General features: G+C 41.0%; 1 protein-coding gene across 1 annotated transcript; it reads left to right on the plus strand.

Moving 5' to 3' along the window:
* Positions 1-696: 696 nt before the first annotated feature.
* On the plus strand, positions 697-2,881 carry LOC117263946 (complement C1q-like protein 2). The gene is made up of 2 exons (XM_033637689.2): positions 697-1,624; positions 1,867-2,881. The coding sequence occupies exons 1-2, from the start codon at positions 1,043-1,045 to the stop codon at positions 2,044-2,046; spliced, it is 762 nt and encodes a 253-aa protein (XP_033493580.1). The 5' UTR covers positions 697-1,042; the 3' UTR covers positions 2,047-2,881.
* The last annotated feature ends 19,281 nt before the right edge of the window (positions 2,882-22,162 follow it).

The following is a 22,162-nucleotide window of genomic DNA, read 5'->3' on the forward strand; positions in this document are numbered from 1 at the left end:
TACATGCACAAAGTGGAGAGATGTCAGAGTGAGGGGGCTGCCTTGGTCAGGCACCCCCAGTGGTTTGGGAGTTCGGTGCCTTGCTCAAGGGCACCTCGGCAGTGCCCAGGACGTGAACTGGCACCTCTCCAGCCACCAGTCCACGCTCCATATTTGGTCCAGACGGGGACTTGAACAGGCGACCCAAGTTATGGTTCCCAACCCAAGTCCCTATGGACTGAGCTACTGCCGCCCTAAAACAGAGACCATTTCTCTGCCAGTTCTTTAGAACTGCTGAGTGAAGTTTAGGTATTGTTTTAATATGAAAGAACATTGCTGTATTTTAACTTGGCAACATCTTTTCATGCAGATTGTACTCCTGAACAGCTCCATCTGAGCTATTATATGCAGCCTCTCTTCTCAAAGACATAACCTGCATTAAGATGATTTTTCTATGAAGGAGAGAGATAATAAAGGAATTGTCTAACAGTCTGCAAGAAATCCAATGTGTCACTAATGCTTCCTGATCCTATTCCCTTAAGGCAATGCAGAGGGATTTATAATTCATACATAAAGATGGCGTGATTATTGTTGCAGTCTTAATCCAAATTGCAACAGGCTTTGCCCTGAACTTGTTACGTCAGCAACCCTGGCTGCAGACGAACAAAAAGCGCTGGAAGCCTCTTTCTGCTCGGAGATCCGCCGCGTCCAGCGATGCCAAAACGAAAATTTCCCTTGTCAGCCGTGTGACGCCAAGTGACACTGTCACCGCACCAACAGCTGCAGGGTGAACTGGGCTTTAGGGTTACAACGTGTTTGTTTCTCCCCCCTGCTCTCTCTCTCTCTCTCTCTCTCTCTCTCTCTCTCTCTCTCTCTCTCTCTCTCTCTCTCTGCCCTTAGTCCTGGGGTTGAGTAACTCCGTTTTGGTCCACTCTTTTTTTGCCGTGGCTTTTAGCTCTCACCACCTTCCACCATTACGTCCCAAAGCAAAACGGACTTTTTAGCGCTTGCTTCTCGGACTCTCCAGAGGAAGAGAATCGTCGCCGCTGTGGTTGGCATCGTCATGGTTTTGGCTCTCATCATCGCAATTCCGCTGCTGGTCCAAACTACCAAGACTGATGCGCACTACGAGATGATGGGCACCTGTCGGATGATCTGTGACCCATACAACCCCAAACCAAGTGCCACGGCTCTGGAGGTCATGCAGGAGTTGAGCGCCATCCCTTCTCCGACCTTTGTTCAAGGGACTAAAGGCGAGCCGGGTCGGCCGGGGAAACCCGGGCCGAGGGGTCCGCCAGGAGAACCGGGACCACCAGGTCCGAGAGGGCCGCCGGGGGATAGAGGAGATTCTGGAAAGATGGGACATCCGGGGATAGTGGGCACAGCGCGGACCGAGATCGGTGGAGAGCTCGGCTCTGCTGTCGGCGGGGCAAAGATAGCGTTTTATGTGGGTCTGAAAAACCCACATGAGGGATACGAAGTGTTAAGGTTCGACGATGTCGTCACTAACCTGGGGAACCACTATGACCCGATAACCGGCAAATTCACATGTCAAGTGCCTGGGATTTACTACTTCACTTATCATGTGCTGATGCGCGGAGGAGACGGGACAAGCATGTGGGCAGACTTGTGCAAAAACGGACAGGTAAATTTTCCTTTTCTGTATCTTCAAAACCTGTGGTATGCACGTGCGGATTTTACCCAGTTTGGCGAATAAATTTGTTGACTGCTCGCGCACTGTGGAGAACTGTGAACATACATGTCAGGGGTTTTATGATTTGAGAGCGCGCTTGCAGCTATTCGGTCGGTCCTGCAGCTGGGTGACAGCTCTCTCTCTCTCTCTCTCTCTCTCTCTCTCTCTCTCTCTCTCTCTCTCTCCATTTGCAGGTCCGAGCCAGCGCCATAGCACAGGACGCAGACCAGAACTACGACTATGCCAGCAACAGCGTCGTCCTGCATCTGGACTCAGGGGACGAGATTTATGTCAAACTGGACGGCGGCAAGGCGCACGGCGGAAACAACAACAAATACAGCACGTTTTCCGGTTTCCTTTTATTCCCGGACTAAAATGGGATAATCGCAGCACTCCATCCCAGAACTGCCATGACAGAAATAAAGCTTAGTTCAGTGTGATCAACACTGTTGATCAGACCGACGAGAGGAAGCTGCCACCGTGTTAAGATGCGCCCAGTCTCATATGCAGTCTGAAAACTTTTCTCATATCGTATGTGAGATTATATCATCCATATAATAAGCATACCACTTATTTCCATAATAATTTCACATGCTCTGCTAATTTTCTATAGAAAATAAGCAAATATCTCCACTATGGCATGTCCAGGGACCCTTCTGAAACGTGTTGTTCAGCTTTGAAACAAGTGAAATTATTCTGATAAATTCAAAGAATTATTCATAATCTCAATAATTATTGACCTCTATTGTTTTGAGACTCTGCTACAGATTAGCAACCTTCATGTGATAGATTCACAGTCGATATTTGCAGTGCAGGTGTTGTAGCGTTTTCTCTTTGTGCATTTTGTGGAGTTGAGGTTATTCATTGCCCTGGAGAGGGATCTATTGAAACTGAACTGAAAAGGCCTTGCTGACCTCCCCTTTATACAGAGGACATTGCTGTGTGACGTGATGCTATTTTTGCTTGAAAGTGTGTGTCACAAAGATATATATATATACAGTCTATACATATGTATGCAGTTATGTATGTATTTATTCAAAAAGAAATTAAATTAGTGAAGCACATCAGTCATAGCTTACCATTATCTGTCCATCCAGTGTTGCAAAAATGTTTCTATGTCTTTGTATTCCAGTATAAACATTGGTCAGTAATTTAAATAAATGATTATGTTTTCTAAGTTGGTGTGGGAGTTGGCTGTCAGTAAGACCACTAAGGTGTCGTCAGAGTGGAACTGAGGCCAAATGTTTTACGTGATCAGAAGAAATCTGATTTGACAGCAGGATTACAGACAGAAGATTTTTACAGCAGGCCCTCAGGCAAATCATACTGTGCAAAATTTTATTTCACAGCTTTTTTACTTATGCCAGTCTAGTAATCAGCTGGTTTTGGTGTTGCATCTGTATTCTTGTCTCCTGATCTCAGTGTGTGAATGAATGTGCGTGACAAAGAGTGGGGAAATGAAATGTAGTTTATATACTTCAGGACTGCACTTACATAAAGTTTTGAAGTATTTGTACTTAACCTGAATATTTAAATTGTATGCTACTTTATACTTCTACTGGATTACATTTCACTGATAATTATTATAATTTTACTCCACTACATTTACTTTAGTTTTACATTAAAATGATAAAGTAGAACACATTGTTTAAGATTAAACTGACAGTTCCAACCTCTCCGGCTTGTGACTGCTGACAGAAAGCCATGTCTACTTGGGGCCATGTCATGTTCAGATTTCTGAGTCATTAGCAGTTCCACCAAAAGTAATTTCCCTTTTGAACTTCACAGACTTACAAGGACTACAAATTGGTAACAGATTTTTTTCTTCTACTATTCATTATCTCACAACTTTTGTATTTGTCTTAAGGGGTCCGAGTCCTAGCATGGGAAAACATGAATCAAAAGTAGTTAAAATTAGCTCCACCTTTAGCGGCTACAACACTAAAATGTTCTCTACACATTGATGCATCACTATTACAGTAACGTATCAAAATATCATATATAATTAGAAATCAGTAACAGAGGACATTTTACTGCATAAACAGTGGGTAGGCCTACTTTTATTTTTGATGCTTTAACATCATTTTGCTTATAATATTTCTGTACATTTACTTTAATGGTAGTTTGAATGCAGGTCTTTTACTAAATGTCCACTGTTGTCCTGTTTACAGCAATGTAAACATTATTATGTTCACGTTGTTGTAATTTTGCTTCAGTGCAACCATCAGAAATGGTGAATACCTCTTTCACCACTGGACACAAAGACAGAGAGAGACTGGGGAAAGGAGAGTTAATTGAGTGAAAGAGAGTTTGTCTTCATGTGTGTCAAGCCAATATGCGTGTGTGTGTGTGTGTGTGTGTGTGTGTGTGTGTGTGCGTGTGTGTGTGTACGTGCACATGTGTGTGTGTGACACACAGATAGATGGCCCTATCCTGGCCACACAGTTCTGCATGCATATCTTGTGTTGGACAGTGATCCATTCCTGCTCTGATAAATGTTGAGATGAAGTTAGTCTCAGTGCCTCATGCTTAATAAGTGTCCCGTTAATTAAGTCAACAGCTCAGCATGTCATACTGGACTTGGTGACTGCAGGACATTTTGTTAAGGCATAAAATGTCACATCCAGCAGGTAAAGATGGTACCCCCAGTCCGTGGGCCCCACTGCAGGCTTCATGTTTGTGCCTGCCTGCAAGGGTTAATCTTATTTAACATTTTAATATCAGCTTCCCTTTTCGCCTGTCGTGTACTGCTCTGGTGAGGAGTGCTGACACTACAAATGTCATTATTACTTGGACTCCCGTCCAAGTTTTTTTTTTTTTTTCTGAGCAAGGCTTTTTTTTTAAATGAGTCTGCTAATGTAATTCAATATGTAATGTAAATGTTTTATACACTATGATTTTTTTGACACTCAGTGCCCTCATATCCCCACACATTCTCTCAGCATTCACAGTAGTTTTGAATCCAAACTGTGAGATGATGTGAGGTGTGTAATAAGACCTAAGGTAGTAAAGTATTATAGTATTTCCTACAAAAATTAGTTCGAGTGAAGGAAAAAAAAGATTTCTTTTTCTTTTCTGGTTTTTTTTTTTTGCTTTTGTTTTTTTGTTTGGTGGTTGGGATTTAAAGTTTTAATGTGTACCTAAAATAAACTGTCCACATGGACCACATTAGACTGTTGTGTACAAACCAGATACAGATAGTACAGTGGTTTGTACAGTGTGCACCATCAGGGGGAACTTGTGAAAAGCTTACACTGTTGCATTGCAGCAGCAGACTTCAGAACCATGGACAGAGGACACTCCTGATACTTTTAAGTATCTTTTGGAGCCCAGACTTCTCAATGTCAGTGTCTTGTGCAGCAAAGAATTTTCAGCCATGACTTAAATAGATCCTGTCTGTAAAGCCACAAGGTTGCTGCAGGGTGTGGAATATAAAAGACGATATCTCAGGATCAGCTGCATCAATTTTGATATTAACGGAACAGTGTTACAGGCAGTGGGTGATTTGAGGGGGCACTAAGGGGGGTTGCCATCTCCCTTGTTAGCAAAATAACCAAAATGCATCCTCCTTTTTAACCTGCCATCCCTCTCCATCCAGGTCTGGACCCAGACACTGTTCGAAAGAGGAGATTCTTAGTTTTCTAATAATATCAGTATTGTTTCTGTACACAATATGTCACATTACATGACTGTCACCATATCATACTTTTGAGAGAAAGGCCCTCAAAGTTTGCAGTATGGTGGCGGCAAAGATACATGACAGAGCCCTCTGGCCCTCTGAAGTGGGAGCACATGCTGTCCCGTCTGATTATCTCGGGAGAACTGTGGTCCGTTTGGTAAACAGCATTAGCATACACAGTTACCAGTGAACTTCACATGACAATATTCACAACTTGGATTGATTTTTAGGGATAATGACGATGACAGATGATCAATCTTATAAGAGGGCATCTTACCCCATTACTTGGGGCACTCTGCACCCTGCCTGGGGCAAGAAGCCCCCAAGCTACAAAACGAGCTGTCTAACTAAATAAACAAAGTAAAATCCAACCCTGACACATTAATAGATTATTTAGAGGCCATTTAGCCTTTTTTTTTTTTTTTCTTTTTTTTCTTTTTAAAGATATTTTTTAGGGCATTTTTTGCCTTTAATGGACAGGACAGTGAAGCGTGAAGGGGGGGAGAGAGAGAGAGGGAGAAACATGCAGCAAAGGGCCACAGGCTGGACTCAAACCCGGGCCTCTGCAGCAACAGCGTTGTATATGGGGTGCCTGCTCTACCACTAAGCCACCGACGCCCCCATTTAGCCTTTTCCTCAGGTTAATTTTATTTCAGGATGTTTTCCTCCAACATGCTTGTTAAAAATGCTGGCTAATTTTAGATGACAAGCAATGGTAATGGCTGCTAGCTATCCAGGTACACTAGCAAGCTGTTAAAACTACAACACCATACTACTACTACTACATGAAGATATGACCTCTGTAAAGTCACATATGATTATATACTAGATAATCAACCCAAAAACATTTTTAAGGCAAGATGTCACTGGAAGTTTTCACCCTCTTCATAGGGGAGCTTCTTGTCCCAAAGAGTCTAACTTTACATTTTAACTTTATTTATATAAGCTTTTTTATGTACAACTTAATATAAATGCATAAATCACAATCTCAATTTTCCAGTGACAAAAAAAGTTAAAAAAGTTTAGTCTAAAACAGTTCTGGTGAAATAAATCTCAAGAATGAAGCATCAGATGAAATGTCACCACTCACTAGAGAGAGAAATTATAGCTAAAGAAAAAGAAAAGTGCATCAACTATTTGCAAGAATCCAAATGCTCAGAGGCGGTCCTGGCTAGTTTTACGCCCTGGGTGAACCATCCCTCAGGTACTACTGGGCAGTCTCTGTCGCTGGTAAGCCGTTATCTTGCGCCGCAGAGCACTATGAGCCTCCACCGTATTCCTTTCTGTGACCCCAGTTCAATCCACAACCGTCAGGATTCGCCTTTCTTTTCTGCTGCTGGTTGAAACGTGATAATAGGGGCGCCCCAGCACCCACTCCACTAACTTGATGTGGAAATGAGCTGTAGTCTAGAAAACTGGCGAGTTTTTTAAAAACATTTTTTAGGGCGTTCGTGCGCCCTCACATTGATTGCGCCCTGGGCGGTCGCCCACATTGCCCATAGCAAAAACCGTCCCTGCAAATGCTATTTGGCACTAAACAGACAGTACACAATGGTGGCAAACTATCTGAAACTCAGAAACTGAGAAAGACACTGCTGACTATGTACAGACTCAGTGATCACAGCCTGGCCATAGAGACTGGCAGACACAGACAGACCTGGCTGCCTGGAGAAGACAGGCTCTGTCAGCTCTGTCCACAGAGACAGATGGGGACAGAGCAACATTTCCTGCTACAATGTAGCACATAGGAAAACATCAGAACAAAGTTCTTTACAAAAAGTAAATGTCAACTTTAAGATTTTGAAACACTCTCTGACCAGACTAAAATGCAACATCTACTTGGAGAAAATACTGTAAGCGCCATAGATGCAGTACGATATGTCAGCACATGTGACAGACCAAGAGACAACCAACACAACACTTCATCTTATCACAGATCACATTCTGCCTTGTTATTTACTCCTTCACTTTGTGAGTTTTTTCCTTTAAAATGTATGCCTATGATTTTGTATTAATACATTATTGTTAATTGTTTTTACTAATAATTTAATTATATATTATATTCCATTGTAGTTAATTGAATTCACTGTCAGACATCTATGCCACCAGGTGCAGGAGGAAGGCCCTCTGCTTCATGAAGGACTCCACCCACCCTGCCAATGGACTGTTTGCCCCCTCCCCTCAGGAAGAAGGCTGCGCAGCATAAAGGCAAGAACCACCCGGCTGAAAAACAGCTTCTTTCCAGAAGCTGTGAGACTCTTAAATTCTTGAACTTCTAATGCTGCTGGTTTTAAATGCTGCTGGTCCTTTTTTTATATTTTGTTTACTTTTTTTGTTTTTTTGTTTGTTATGTTTTAAATTTACTTTCTTTCAACTATGCACTTAATGGGCATGTGCAATTATGGTGCTACATCTTCACACTACCTCTACACACTCATTTATGTTTTTATTTATTTATATCTATTGCAATGTTATTTTTAGTGCCTTAGTTTTTATTTATTTTTTCTCTACTCTAGAGTTTTACTGTTTCTTTTATCTTTGTTTCCCTCACCAGGACCTGAGTACAATTTTCGTTGCATTCATGTACCAACATGTTCCGATAATGACAATAAACTTCCTTGAATCCTTGAGTCCTTGTTTTAAATTTTAATTTTGCTGTTGCAAAACATATGATTTGCCATGCCAACAAAGCTTTGTTAACTGAAAGAGAGAGAGACAAAAAAAAAAGCATCATGTAAACTTAGCAAAGGAAGTGCAAGTATATTATGACAGTTATGGGTCAGATAATTTAAAGGGAATGAAAGGTGTATGGGTGTATGTGGTGTGGGGGAGCAGAAATTGAATACAGCACCGGGAAATGGAGTTACGTAACACAGCGTGGTCAACAGAATGTGGTCACATTCTCCTTTAGGCAATCTGGTTCATATTTGTGGGAGGAAGATTTAAGGTTTTTAATGTGAATCAAAATAATTTTATCCAATAAACTTTATTCATTGGCCTACAGGGAAAACAATCCTTACATGCTTTCCTTCCTCCAACAAAGAACAAAGTGTCAACAAAGAAATATTCATTCCATTGCAATTCAACCAAAATATCATTAATTTTTTTATACTGAAAAATTAAAGAATCCATTGTGAGTGTACCTAAGGTCTTAGTTTTTTTCTGTAAAAGAACCTGCAACAATTTATCTACTGTAAAAGTAACTGGAGAAATACAGCTACATCCTACAATTTTATCCTAGAAATAATTATTAATAACATTTAATTACATGTTATAATAATGTATTATAATATATAATTATACACGTATTGTAATATATTATAATTTAGTTGTAGATATTCCTTGACATGTTGACATGTCCCCTGTCATGATGGCTGCCTTAGATGAGTGTATTTTGCCCACACTCCTCCTCTGTCCCTGCCTCCAGCCACTTGGATGCAAGTTTTTTTTTAAAGGGCTTTTTAAAACATGGGAATGCATGCTAAAAATAGGTGACAGACTTCCTTTCCATTGCCAGCAGAAAAAGCTGTGTTGATGCTGCAGATGAGTACACCTTTCTGTGTGTGCAACAGTTAAGCCAGAATTTGAGTTTGCCAGAAAGTTGAGTTAATCAATGAATTCATTGTCTCCGGTCCTTTAACCAAAAAGGGTAATGATGAGATGTAGAGTAGGCTTTATGGAGGAGCAGGATTCTTTACATTTTTTTTCTACAGAAAAATTGATGAGATTACATACAAAATTAGTTCCTCAGAATCAGTAGTGCAATATTCGTGCTGAATCTTACCTCTGTTCTCACAAATCTTTTGACTATCTATCTTGAATCTTTGTCTCAGCTGGTGTTAGCTTCTAAACCTGCTAAACATTTTATAGATCTCTGGCCATCTCTGTGACCTACCGTACTGAGTATGGTTAATGTGTCACTTACTACTGGCCCTATCCCCACTAGCCACTTAAGACTACTGTGATAAACCTTTGCCTGAGAAACCACACCTTGATCGAGGGTCTTTAAATATTTATGGACCAGTATATAATTTAACATTCTTTTCAAAACACTAGAAACAGTTTTGTTTTAGCAACTTTAGTCACACATATTTACCAGTAATTTTTTTAACCATTCTGATCTGTTTTCAGAGCCTGTCTGAAAACCTAAGCATGTGCACTGTAACTGCACATGCTTAGGTGGCAAATAACGTTCTGCTTTCTATGGATTCAGATTTCACCTCAGTGCTTCTATTACTGGATCAGAGTGCATGATGATGAATGATGGTGTCTCTGGCCTATCTCGCGGATGATTAAAGTCTTTCCTATATGAAAGAACAGTGTGTTACCCATAATAATACTACATCAATATTTTCTGATGCAAAGTACCTCAGAGCTCTGTTCTTGACCCTCTTTCCTCTTAATTTCTACTGCTATGCTGATGGTACTTATGTGTATCTGGCTGTATGAGCCTGTAAAGGCAGATGATCAAAGAAAGAAGAAGATATACGTTTTTAATCCCTGAGGGGAAATTCCATTTTTTCACTCTGTTGTCACATACACACAAGCCCAAGATATACACACATGCACAAACAGGACCTATACATGCATTAAAGGGTGTGATGTCATGACAGTTGGAAGTTCTGTGCCTTGCTCAAGGGCACCTCGGCAGTGCCCAGGAGGTGAGCTGGCACTTCAGCTACGCTCCATATTTGGTCCAGATGGGGACTTGAGCCAGTGACCCCCCGGTTCCCAAGTCAGGTCCCCATGGACTGAGCCACTGCTGCCCCATCATTCCCAAATTATTAGAGCATCAGGCTGAAAAAATGGATTTCTTGAATTTCCTGCTTCTAAATTCTAAGAGAAAAAATGGCCCTGTTCAGTATAGACACCAGTTTTGATCATGGAACAGTAACTCTGGACCAGTATATGGTTTCTCAAAATTTGATGCGTTATGTTCGATTCCACCCTCCATTTTTAACAGCACATAAAAGTAATAACCAAGATGGCCTTTTTTCACCTACACCATATTGCTAAAATTAGGTCTTCTCTGTCTTTGGCTGATGCAGAGACCCTATACTATATACCTTTGTTTCATTGAGACTTGATTATTGTAGTGTTTTGTTGTCAGGCCTGCAGCATGCTGGTACAAAAAGTCTTCAAATGACTTTGAATGCTGCAGCTAGAATTCTAATCAAAACCTGATAATTCTACCATATTACATCAATTTTAGCTTCTCTTCATTGGCTCTCTGTCAGATCAGACTTTAATGTGTTTCTGATGACTTACTCAATTGAAAATGGGTACAGTACGATACCTGTCTGATCTTCTTAAACCTTATATTCTATCCCATGCTCTCCGATCTCAAAATACAGGGCTACTGTCTGTCCCCCATGTTTAAAAGAAATCAGCAGGCTGCAAGGCAACCCTGTCATGCCCACTTCCTCTAAAATAACCTCCCTGCTGATATCAGACACTTTGACCCTTTGAGGCCTTTAAATCAAAACCTAAATCACCTTAACTTTCAGTTGGCTGCTTATTCTTCAGGCTTGTACCTGTTACAGTTACCCATCTTGTGGGTCATTCTCCGTCTCAAAGAATGATTTAGGCTTGTACTACAGTCCATGTTTGTCAACTGCCAATGAGAATACTGAACATTTTCTTAAAGCCACTGCATCTCTCTATCTCTATGTGTACTTACAGTCAGGTCCATAATTATTTGGACAATGATACAGTTGTCATCATTTTGGCTCTGTACACCACCACAATGGGTTTTAAATGAAACAATGAATACCTGCTTAAAGTGCAGACTCTCAGCTTTCATTTAAGGCTTTTTTCAAAAATGTAGTATGAACCGTGTAGGAATTACAACCATTTCTTCACACAGTCCCCCAACTTTAAGGGCTCATAAGTATTTGGACAAACTAACATAATCATCAATTAAACAGTCAGTTTTAATACTTGGTTGCAAATCCTTTACAGTCAATGACTGCCTGAAGTGTTGGACACATAGGCATCATCAGATGCTGGGTTTCTTCCCTGGTGATGCTCTGCCAGCCCTTTACTGTAGCTGTCTGCACTTCCTGCTTGTGTTTTGGGTGTTTTGCCCTCAGTTTTGGCTTCAGCAAGAGAAACGCATGCTCAATTGGATTCAGGTCAGATGATATGACTTGGCCATTGCAGAACATTCCACTTCTTTGTCTTAAAAATGTCTTTGGTTGCTTTTGCAGTATGCTTCAGGTCATTGTCCAACTGCACTGTGAAGCATCGTCCAATGAGTTTTGAAGCATTTGGTTGAATCTGAGCAGATAATGGTGCCCCAAACACTTCAGCTTTCATCCTGATGCTCTTGTCAGCAGTCACATCATCAATAAATACAAGAGAACCAGTTCCACTGGCAGCCATACATGGCCATGACATAACAGTACCTCCACCATGCTTCACTGATGAGGTGGTGTGCTTTGGATCATGAGCAGTTCCTTCCCTTCTTCCTTCTCTTGTCTTCCCATCATTCTGGTAGTTGATCTTTGTTTTATCTGTCCATAGTATGCTGTTCCACAACTATACAGGCTTTTTAGATGGTTTTTGACAAACTCTAATCTGGCCTTCCATTTTTAAGGCTAACCAATGGTTTGCATCTTGTGATAAACAATCTGTATTTATTCTAGTGAAGTCTTGTCTTGCTTACAAGAGCATCAGGATGAAAGCTGAAGTGTTTGGGGCACCATTATCTGCTCAGATTCAACTAAATGCTTCAAAACTCATTGGACGATGCTTCACAGTGCAGTTGGACAATGACCTGAAGCATATTGCAAAAGCAACCAAAGTCATTTTTAAGGCAAAGAAGTGGAATGTTCTGCAATGGCCAAGTCATATCATCTGACCTGAATCCAACTGAGCATGCGTTTCTCTTGCTGAAGCCAAAACTGAGGGCAAAACACCCAAAACACAAGCAGGAAGTGCAGACGGCTGCAGTAAAGGGCTGGCAGAGCATCACCAGGGAAGAAACCCAGCATCTGATGATGCCTATGTGTCCAACACTTCAGGCAGTCATTGACTGCAAAGGATTTGCAACCAAGTATTAAAACTGACAGTTTAATTGATGATTATGTTAGTTTGTCCAAATACTTATGAGCCCTTAAAGTCGGGGGACTGTGTGAGGAAATGGTTGTAATTCCTACACGGTTCATACTACATTTTTGAAAGAAGCCTTAAATGAAAGCTGAGAGTATGCACTTTAAGCAGGTATTCATTGTTTCATTTAAAACCCATTGTGGTGGTGTACAGAGCCAAAATGACGACAACTGTATCATTGTCCAAATAATTATGGACCTGACTGTATGTACTGTCTCTCCCTTCCTCTTCACCCTCTACACCACGGACTTCAGCTATTGCACTGAGACCTGCCATCTTCAGAAGTTTTCTGATGACTCTGCTATAGTTGGATGTATCACCAAAGGTGATGAGGATGAGTACAGGGCTGTTGTGGATAACTTTGTCACATGGTGTGAGCAGAACCATCTGCAGCTCAACGTGGCAAAGACAAAGGAACTGGCTGTGGATCTGAGGAGTACCAAGACACCGGTGACCCCTGTTTCCATCCAGGGGGTCAGTGTGGACATTGTACCTATAAGTACCTGGGGGTACACATTGACAATAAACTGAACTGGGCTAAGAACACTAACGCTCTCTACAGGAAGGGCCAGAGCCGTCTCTATTTTCTGAGGCGACTGAGGTCCTTCAACATCTGCCGGACTATGCTCAGGATTTTCTATGAGTCTGTGGTGGCCAGTGCTATCCTCTATGCTGTTGTGTGCTGGGGCAGCAGGCTGAGGGTGGCGGACGCCAACAGACTCAACAAACTGATCCGCAAGGCCAGTGACGTTGTGGGAACGGAGTGTGACTCTCTGATGGTGGTGTCAGAGAGGAGGATGCTGTCTAAGCTATGAACTATCTTGGACAATGTCTCACACCCACTCCACCATGTGCTGGTCAGGCACAAGAGTACTTTCAGTGAGAGACTCATACCACCAAGATGTACCACTGAGCGCCACAGGAAATCGTTCCTGCCTGTGGCCATCAAACTGTACAACTCCTCCCTCTGAGTGGCCCTGAGACTTTTTCACACACTGCAATAACTTAATTTAACTTGTGCAATAACCCCATTCACCCTGACTGTATATATTCTGCTTGTGTAAATAATCTTGTTTAGGTTACAATGTACAGTACAGGCCAAAAGTTTGGACACACCTTCTCATTCAATGCGTTTTCTTTATTTTCATGACTATTTACATTGTAGATTCTCACTGAAGGCATCAAAACTATGAATGAACACATGTGGAGTTATGTACTTAACAAAAAAAGGTGAAATAACTGAAAACATGTTTTATATTCTAGTTTCTTCAAAATAGCCACCCTTTGCTCTGATTACTGCTTTGCACACTCTTGGCATTCTCTCCATGAGCTTCAAGAGGTAGTCACCTGAAATGGTTTTCCAACAGTCTTGAAGGAGTTCCCAGAGGTGTTTAGCACTTGTTGGCCCCTTTGCCTTCACTCTGCAGTCCAACTCACCCCAAACCATCTCGATTGGGTTCAGGTCCGGTGACTGTGGAGGCCAGGTCATCTGCCGCAGCACTCCATCACTCTCCTTCTTGGTCAAATAGCCCTTACACAGCCTGGAGGTGTGTTTGGGGTCATTGTCCTGTTGAAAAATAAATGATCATCCAACTAAATGCAAACCGGATGGGATGGCATGTCACTGCAGGATGCTGTGGTAGCCATGCTGGTTCAGTGCGCCTTCAATTTTGAATAAATCCCCAATTGTGTCACCAGCAAAACACCCCCCCCCCCCCCCCCCCACACCTCCTCCTCCATGCTTCACAGTGGGAACCAGGCATGTGGAATCCATCCGTTCACCTTTTCTGTGTCTCACAAAGACACGGCGGTTGGAACCAAAGATCTCAAATTTGGACTCATCAGACCAAAGCACAGATTTCCACTGGTCTAATGTCCATTCCTTGTGTTTCTTGGCCCAAACAAATCTCTTCTGCTTGTTGCCTCTCCTTAGCAGTGGTTTCCTAGCAGCTATTTGACCATGAAGGCCTGATTCGCGCAGTCTCCTCTTAACAGTTGTTCTAGAGATGGGTCTGCTGCTAGAACTCTGTGTGGCATTCATCTGGTCTGTGATCTGAGCTGCTGTTAACTTGCGATTTCTGAGGCTGGTGACTCGGATGAACTTATCCTCAGAAGCAGAGGTGACTCTTGGTCTTCCTTTCCTGGGTCGGTCCTCGTGTGCCAGTTTCATTGTAGCGCTTGATGGTTTTTGCGACTCCACTTGGGGACACATTTAAAGTTTTTGCAATTTTCCGGACTGACTGACCTTCATTTCTTAAAGTAATGATGGCCACTCGTTTTTCTTTAGTTAGCTGATTGGTTCTTGCCATAATATGAATTTTAACAGTTGTCCAATAGGGCTGTCGGCTGTGTATTAACCTGACTTCTGCACAACACAACTGATGGTCCCAACCCCATTGATAAAGCAAGAAATTCCACTAATTAACCCTGATAAGGCACACCTGTGAAGTGGAAACCATTTCAGGTGACTACCTCTTGAAGCTCATGGAGAGAATGCCAAGAGTGTGCAAAGCAGTAATCAGAGCAAAGGGTGGCTATTTTGAAGAAACTAGAATATAAAACATGTTTTCAGTTATTTCACCTTTTTTTGTTAAGTACATAACTCCACATGTGTTCATTCATAGTTTTGATGCCTTCAGTGAGAATCTACAATGTAAATAGTCATGAAAATAAAGAAAACGCGTTGAATGAGAAGGTGTGTCCAAACTTTTGGCCTGTACTGTATATATATATATATATATATATATAGATTTACTTTTTATTTTTGTTAATTCCTGTTTATTTTAACTATATATTTGTAAATACTCTTGTTAAATTTATAACATTATATATATATAACATTATATATATATATATATATATATATATATATATATATATATATATATATATATATATATACAGTACAGGCCAAAAGTTTGGACACACCTTCTCATTCAATGCGTTTTCTTTATTTTCATGACTATTTACATTGTAGATTCTCACTGAAGGCATCAAAACTATGAATGAACACATGTGGAGTTATGTACTTAACAAAAAAAAAAGGTGAAATAACTGAAAACATGTTCTATATTCTAGTTTCTTCAAAATAGCCACCCTTTGCTCTGATTACTGCTTTGCACACTCTTGGCATTCTCTCCATGAGCTTCAAGAGGTAGTCACCTGAAATGGTTTCCACTTCACAGGTGTGCCTTATCAGGGTGAATTAGTGGAATTTCTTGCTTTATCAATGGGGTTGGGACCATCAGTTGTGTTGTGCAGAAGTCAGGTTAATACACAGCCGACAGCCCTATTGGACAACTGTTAAAATTCATATTATGGCAAGAACCAATCAGCTAACTAAAGAAAAACGAGTGGCCATCATTACTTTAAGAAATGAAGGTCAGTCAGTCCGGAAAATTGCAAAAACTTGTGTCCCCAAGTGGAGTCGCAAAAACCATCAAGCGCTACAACGAAACTGGCACACATGAGGACCGACCCAGGAAAGGAAGACCAAGAGTCACCTCTGCTTCTGAGGAGAAGTTCATCCGAGTCACCAGCCTCAGAAATCGCAAGTTAACAGCAGCTCAGATCAGAGACCAGATGAATGCCACACAGAGTTCTAGCAGCAGACCCATCTCTAGAACAACTGTTAAGAGGAGACTGCGCGAATCAGGCCTTCATGGTCAAATAACTGCTAGGAAACCACTGCTAAGGAGAGGCAACAAGCAGAAGAGATTTGTTTGGGCCAAGAAACACAAGGAATGGACATTAGACCAGTGGAAATCTGTGCTTTGGTCTGATGAGTCCAAATTTGAGATCTTTGGTTCCAACCGCCGTGTCTTTGTGAGACGCAGAAAAGGTGAACGGATGGATTCCACATGCCTGGTTCCCACTGTGAAGCATGGAGGAGGAGGTGTGATGGTGTGGGGGTGTTTTGCTGGTGACACTGTTGGGGATTTATTCAAAATTGAAGGCACACTGAACCAGCATGGCTACCACAGCATCCTGCAGCGACATGCCATCCCATCCGGTTTGCGTTTAGTTGGACGATCATTTATTTTTCAACAGGACAATGACCCCAAACACACCTCCAGGCTGTGTAAGGGCTATTTGACCAAGAAGGAGAGTGATGGAGTGCTGCGGCAGATGACCTGGCCTCCACAGTCACCGGACCTGAACCCAATTGAGATGGTTTGGGGTGAGCTGGACCGCAGAGTGAAGGCAAAGGGGCCAACAAGTGCTAAACACCTCTGGGAACTCCTTCAAGACTGTTGGAAAACCATTTCAGGTGACTACCTCTTGAAGCTCATGGAGAGAATGCCAAGAGTGTGCAAAGCAGTAATCAGAGCAAAGGGTGGCTATTTTGAAGAAACTAGAATATAAAACATGTTTTCAGTTATTTCACCTTTTTTTTTACAGTACATAACTCCACATGTGTTCATTCATAGTTTTGATGCCTTCAGTGAGAATCTACAATGTAAATAGTCATGAAAATAAAGAAAACGCATTGAATGAGAAGGTGTGTCCAAACTTTTGGCCTGTACTGTATATATATTTCATTATATTTAATTATATATATATATATATATATATATATATATATTTCTTATATTTTCACGTATCTTTCCTCTCTTGCAAAGAGCACCTGTAACGCAAATAATTTCCCCTCGGGGATCAATAAAGTATTTCTGATTCTGATTCTGATTAAACTTATATGTTTACAATCTATCAATAATTTGGTCATACTGATTGTCTATACTATAATTTCAGTATGTTTGTTCTTCTGTGTACACGACATCTATTGCATGTCTGTCCTTCCTGCGAGAGGGATGACTCCTTATTTCATCTTTTTGAGGTTTCTTCTGTCTTTCCCTGTTAATTTTTATCTTTTTTGGTGAGTTTTTTTCATCTAAAGTGAGGGCCAGAGGCTGGAGGGTGCCATGTGCTGCAAAGATTGCAAAGCCACTTTGCAGGCAAATTTGTTAATTGTGATATTAAAATGACTTGAACTTTCTGCCAAAAAAACCAAACAAAAAAAATTTCCTACCTTAGTTGAGCCTTTCTGATTGTGCTTTTGAGATTTTTGGGCATATAGACAAACAAAGAGTAAAGATGATGCAGTGAAATCAATCCGTCCATCCATCCATCCATCCATCCATCCATCCAGCCATCGATTTTCTATTGCTTATCTTGGTCCAGGCTTCATTGGTATCAGGCTGAGCATAGTAGCCTAGCTCGTTGAGATTCCCCGTCCATTCCAATAATGTGTTTAAACTGTGTTTAAAGTGAACATAAGATATTTTATTACTTATACATGTCAAAAATTCATATGAAAGATTAACATCTTTTTTAAAAAATATCTGCCCATTGGAATGGATGGTGGATCTGATTGTCACCGGAGAATAAATAGAGAAATACAGTTTAAGTAGGTAAATACTGTTTAGATTTAATATTCTAACAATACAATTATGTCCACAGAATATTCATCTCAGGAGGTTTTCAACATACTGTTTTCTAGACAAAATTCAGGATATTTTATGTTGTGATGACAAATACAATACAAAATATATAAGCAATGTGTTTTAAAGCATCACTTTATTCACTGATATGAGTTAACTATATTTAGAAATAAATAATCTGATGTTTTTTGTTTAAAAAAACATCTGTTAAGATGTGTTTTCTGCGTTCAGATTTTTTATTTATTGGAATGGTCAGAAAAACAAAATAATAATTAAGTACCCTATTTTTTTCTTTTGCTAATTTCTGAGCATTGGAGTGCATTTAGAACAGAAATTCACCATTAAAATATTTTTTTGTCTTAGGAACATAGAAATTAGGTTTATGTACAACTAATTCAATAGGGTAACAAATTTAATTTGTTTTTCTGTGATATCCCCTCACAGCAGCTTATGATCTTAAAGGAAAACATGATGGACCTTTAGACAGGACTTAGAGAGTGAACCCCAGTCTCTGGTGTTAAAATCCTGCACTTTTGCAGCTTTCTCACAAAACATATTTGGGCAAACAAATTAGTAGTTTAAATGTAATTTAATGTGGCAGCTCCCATCCCTTATATCCAGAGTTTCAGATCTTTCCTTCTGGTTCATGTCCTACCCATTAGTCAAAACTTACAGGTATAAAAATACTCTTTATTAAGCTCAGCTCTCTTAAGAATGGGTGACATGTTACATATGGGCCACTATAGAGGCCCTACAAGCAGATTTTCTCAATCAGTTTATTACTGTAATGTGATCAGATTTTTCATGAACACATAATTTCTACTAAACTTTGAACCGTTTGGGGTATTTCACATGAATTTAGTGCTGTGATGTCACACACAAGTCATATCTGACCTGGTGCAGGACTCTGCTCTGACCTCCTTGTGGATGTCCTAACTCTCACCCTGCCCTCGTGGATTAGTTCAGCCACCCTGTTGATCAAAGTTCATGTTGGTTGTTTGTATCCATGATCTCATTCTTTCAGTATACTCAGAGCTCACAACCATAGGTGAAGCCTGGAATCTGGTAAATAGAGAGCTTCAGTCTTGGCCAGATTATTCCTTGATATTTTAACCCACAGCTACAGAAACTGTTTGTTTCTGTATGATGCAAGTTTGTCAGATTTTTTGGTGACACAGTGCACCCTCAAAGAATCAGCCCGTCCTTTTTGCCTTTGTTTGTTGATTTATTGAAAACTTTACAACAGGGCAAACATTGGACTAGCTGCAGACATAAATATAGAAAACCAGACTAGGAAAAACAAACAAGACTAGATTTAATATGATAAATGTTACCCCTTTAAAAGGCACTTCACTTTGTGACTGAAGTGCCTTTTAACTGGGTGACATTTCACAGAACATACATATCAAAGCTCTGAATCAAAGGTAAAGCCTCTGTGAGCCATTGAGGCAGAAATCTCTATCTCTGTCGGCAGCTGTCAGACTTCATCAGACCTGCTCGTTTACTGTCACCTCTTCTCCATCCCACAATACTCTCATCTAAATAAAAGGCAACAGGTTTTTATGGCACAACACAAAAAATGTGCCAACGGTGGGACACCTCAGTGGCTGGGATAAAACACTCCATTTGTTGCTTTCCTGCCTCTCTCATTTAGCTTGCTCTCAGAGGGGCTCCAGGCAGGCAGGTGCATGCTTTATGTGTCTGATTGACACCTGAACCAGGGGTCTGACACAGATGCTAGATTCCCTCTGCACCAGCACTAATAAAACAACAACACGCTCTGTGTCACTTCCAGAAACAAACAGTGGCGCTGGACAGAGCTGCTGGCGAGCTCTGGGCATCGAACACTAACTTTTTCTGACAAGAGGCAACAGTTTAAAATAGGTTTGTCTCTCAGAGAGCAAATAGAGGGACTATAAGGCGCAAAGAGCACTTAGGGGAAACATTTCACTACAAAGAAATCCAATATGTTCTGAGAGAAAGGGAAAAGACTCGGATTACTACAGGAATATTGTGGGTTTTATTTTTATTTTTGTCTCTCTGAATTTCTTCAAGGAGGAGGGCCAGGATAAGGGGGGCATGCTAATCAGCAGCAGCATACAGACCTAGCCAGTTTGCTCAGTGTCACTGAGATGACTAACCAATGAGTTACTGGAGTGACCCTCCTGCCCCATTTGCAGCAACGCATATGTCACTTCCTATTGGCTTGCTTCAGGAGGGAGGGGGTGTGGGGTTCTCTTTGACAAGAAGCTCCACTCATTTGCAGCCTGATTAGCTGCTGTAATGAGGGGACTAATGAAGGTTATGAATGCTAGGGGGAAAAGAGAAAGGTATTGTCCAGGTTTTATACACTTTTCCTCTCAGAGTTTTTAAGTGTCGGTCACACTGAATTCAAAACAACAAGCTTCTGTGACAAAATCTATTCATTTCATTGGACTCAGTGCTAACTGGACTCTCTTGCAGAGGCAAAGTAACACACAAATTATTCATGTCAAGTTACACTAAAAGAAATAGAATGACTAGAAAGGACATTTGACTAGTACAACAGAATATCTGTGATTTTCATCAGTGGGGCTGTAAAGTGTGTCACACATTCACTAGTTTGGGAATTACATTTTTTATGAACTCTGGTTTGATCGCACTACCTATCTGAGCAGCATGTGTGCATCCCCTTACCTCCTGCTTTTCATTTCAGTGCCCATGTTAACAGGTTAGAGCAGCCACACAGCCGACATGAGCGGCACAGCTCAGCTGTGGCTTATCTAAGTAGTCAGCAAGTCGCCTATTTTCTCCATGTGGCTTACATGGTTCTCAGCAAAAGTAGAGAGTGAAAATGAGCTGTTGAAAGTCATACTGACATCACACCAGCAACATTACACCTTTCATTACAGCTTCAATGTCTATATCTTTAGAATATGTCACAGATATGAAAAATATATATATATCTTTTAACTCAACACTTCCTGTTTCCATTTCAAATTAAAAACCCTCTAGCATTTTTGTGGACAGAATTTTCATTTTTTAACACAAGGGTTTTATTCTGAAATATTTGCAGGACTGTGTTGTGGGAAATAAAGTGACTTGCCCAGTTCCATTGTGGAGTACCAAATTTTAATTGTGGTAAATGGTAAATGGACAGCACTGATATAGTGCTTTTCTAGTCTTCCCACTCAAAGCATTTTTTTACACTACATGTCACATTAACCCAAGGTGTCAGCACAGTCTATGAGTCAGATCCACCCCTTGCTCATCCACAGCTTCACCATCTCATCCAAATATAGGTCATTTCTGGCTATTAAAAAACAAGATGGTGATGGCCAAAATGTGAAACTCAAGGCCTCTAAATGGATGGAATGGACCTGCCCTTGCATAGCACCTTTCTGGTCTTCTGACCACTCAAAGCACTTTTTTACACTACATATCACATTCACCCATTCAAGCACACAAGTACTCACCATGATGGAGCAGCCATCAGGAGCAATTTGAGGTTCAGAATCTTATTGGTGGACGACTTGCTCTACCTCTGAGCCACAGCTGCCCACATTGTGGAAATACAATACCCATAGCCAGGCCAAGTTAAAGGAATTTCTATATATTTTTGGGGCTCAAGCCCTAAGGTGCAGAATCCTATTTTGTGAGAATTTTTAAATTATGTCTCATCTTATGCTATGGCTCAAATTGCTGTAAGATGGAATGAGCTGGAATCACGAAACTTGGCCCAGTAACGCAAAATTATGTTCAAAAACTTACCAAAATGGCCACATGTGACGTGACATGACAAGATCTGTCAAAAGACATGGCATGAACCTTTTGCCAAGGGTGAGGCACAGCAGTAAATTGGCCCTAACCAGTGTTGGGCAGTAGCGAATGTTTGTAGTTTAACTACATTTCTCAGTAGCTTGGTGGTAGCGTTGCTGTTTTCTGAATCAAGTAACTTCTCAGTAGTTAAGCTCTTTTATTGATCACTTAGCGCGGTAGCGACCACACATTTCCAAAATCATTTCTGAAGCTCAAACGAGCCGGGGATTTCTGTTATGGACTGAAATAAAACTGTCACCGCTACCACACAGAGTCACTTCCGCATGAACCTGACGGGGGACAGCCCTCCATTCCGAAACACCACCGTTCCGAATCACCCCCACTCTGAAATTGATTTTCAAGTCCATATCCAGTTTCAAACACTGCCGCCCGCTCTCCGGCCGCACTCGCACAATTCTGAAATTTGTTGTACTACAAAAGCTTGAAATGAACGTTCAA

This window comes from Epinephelus lanceolatus, chromosome 14 (assembly GCF_041903045.1).
Source record: "Epinephelus lanceolatus isolate andai-2023 chromosome 14, ASM4190304v1, whole genome shotgun sequence".
Taxonomy (NCBI): domain Eukaryota; kingdom Metazoa; phylum Chordata; class Actinopteri; order Perciformes; family Serranidae; genus Epinephelus; species Epinephelus lanceolatus.

What these genes read in the sequence shown, in the direction of transcription:
- LOC117263946 (XM_033637689.2), top strand. Translation starts at nt 1,043, where the DNA reads ATGGTTTTGGCTCTCATCATCGCAATTCCGCTGCTGGTCCAAACTACC. An exon ending in ACTTGTGCAAAAACGGACAG is followed by an intron (nt 1,625 to 1,866) that starts GTAAATTTTCCT and finishes CTCCATTTGCAG; the next exon opens with GTCCGAGCCAGCGCCATAGC.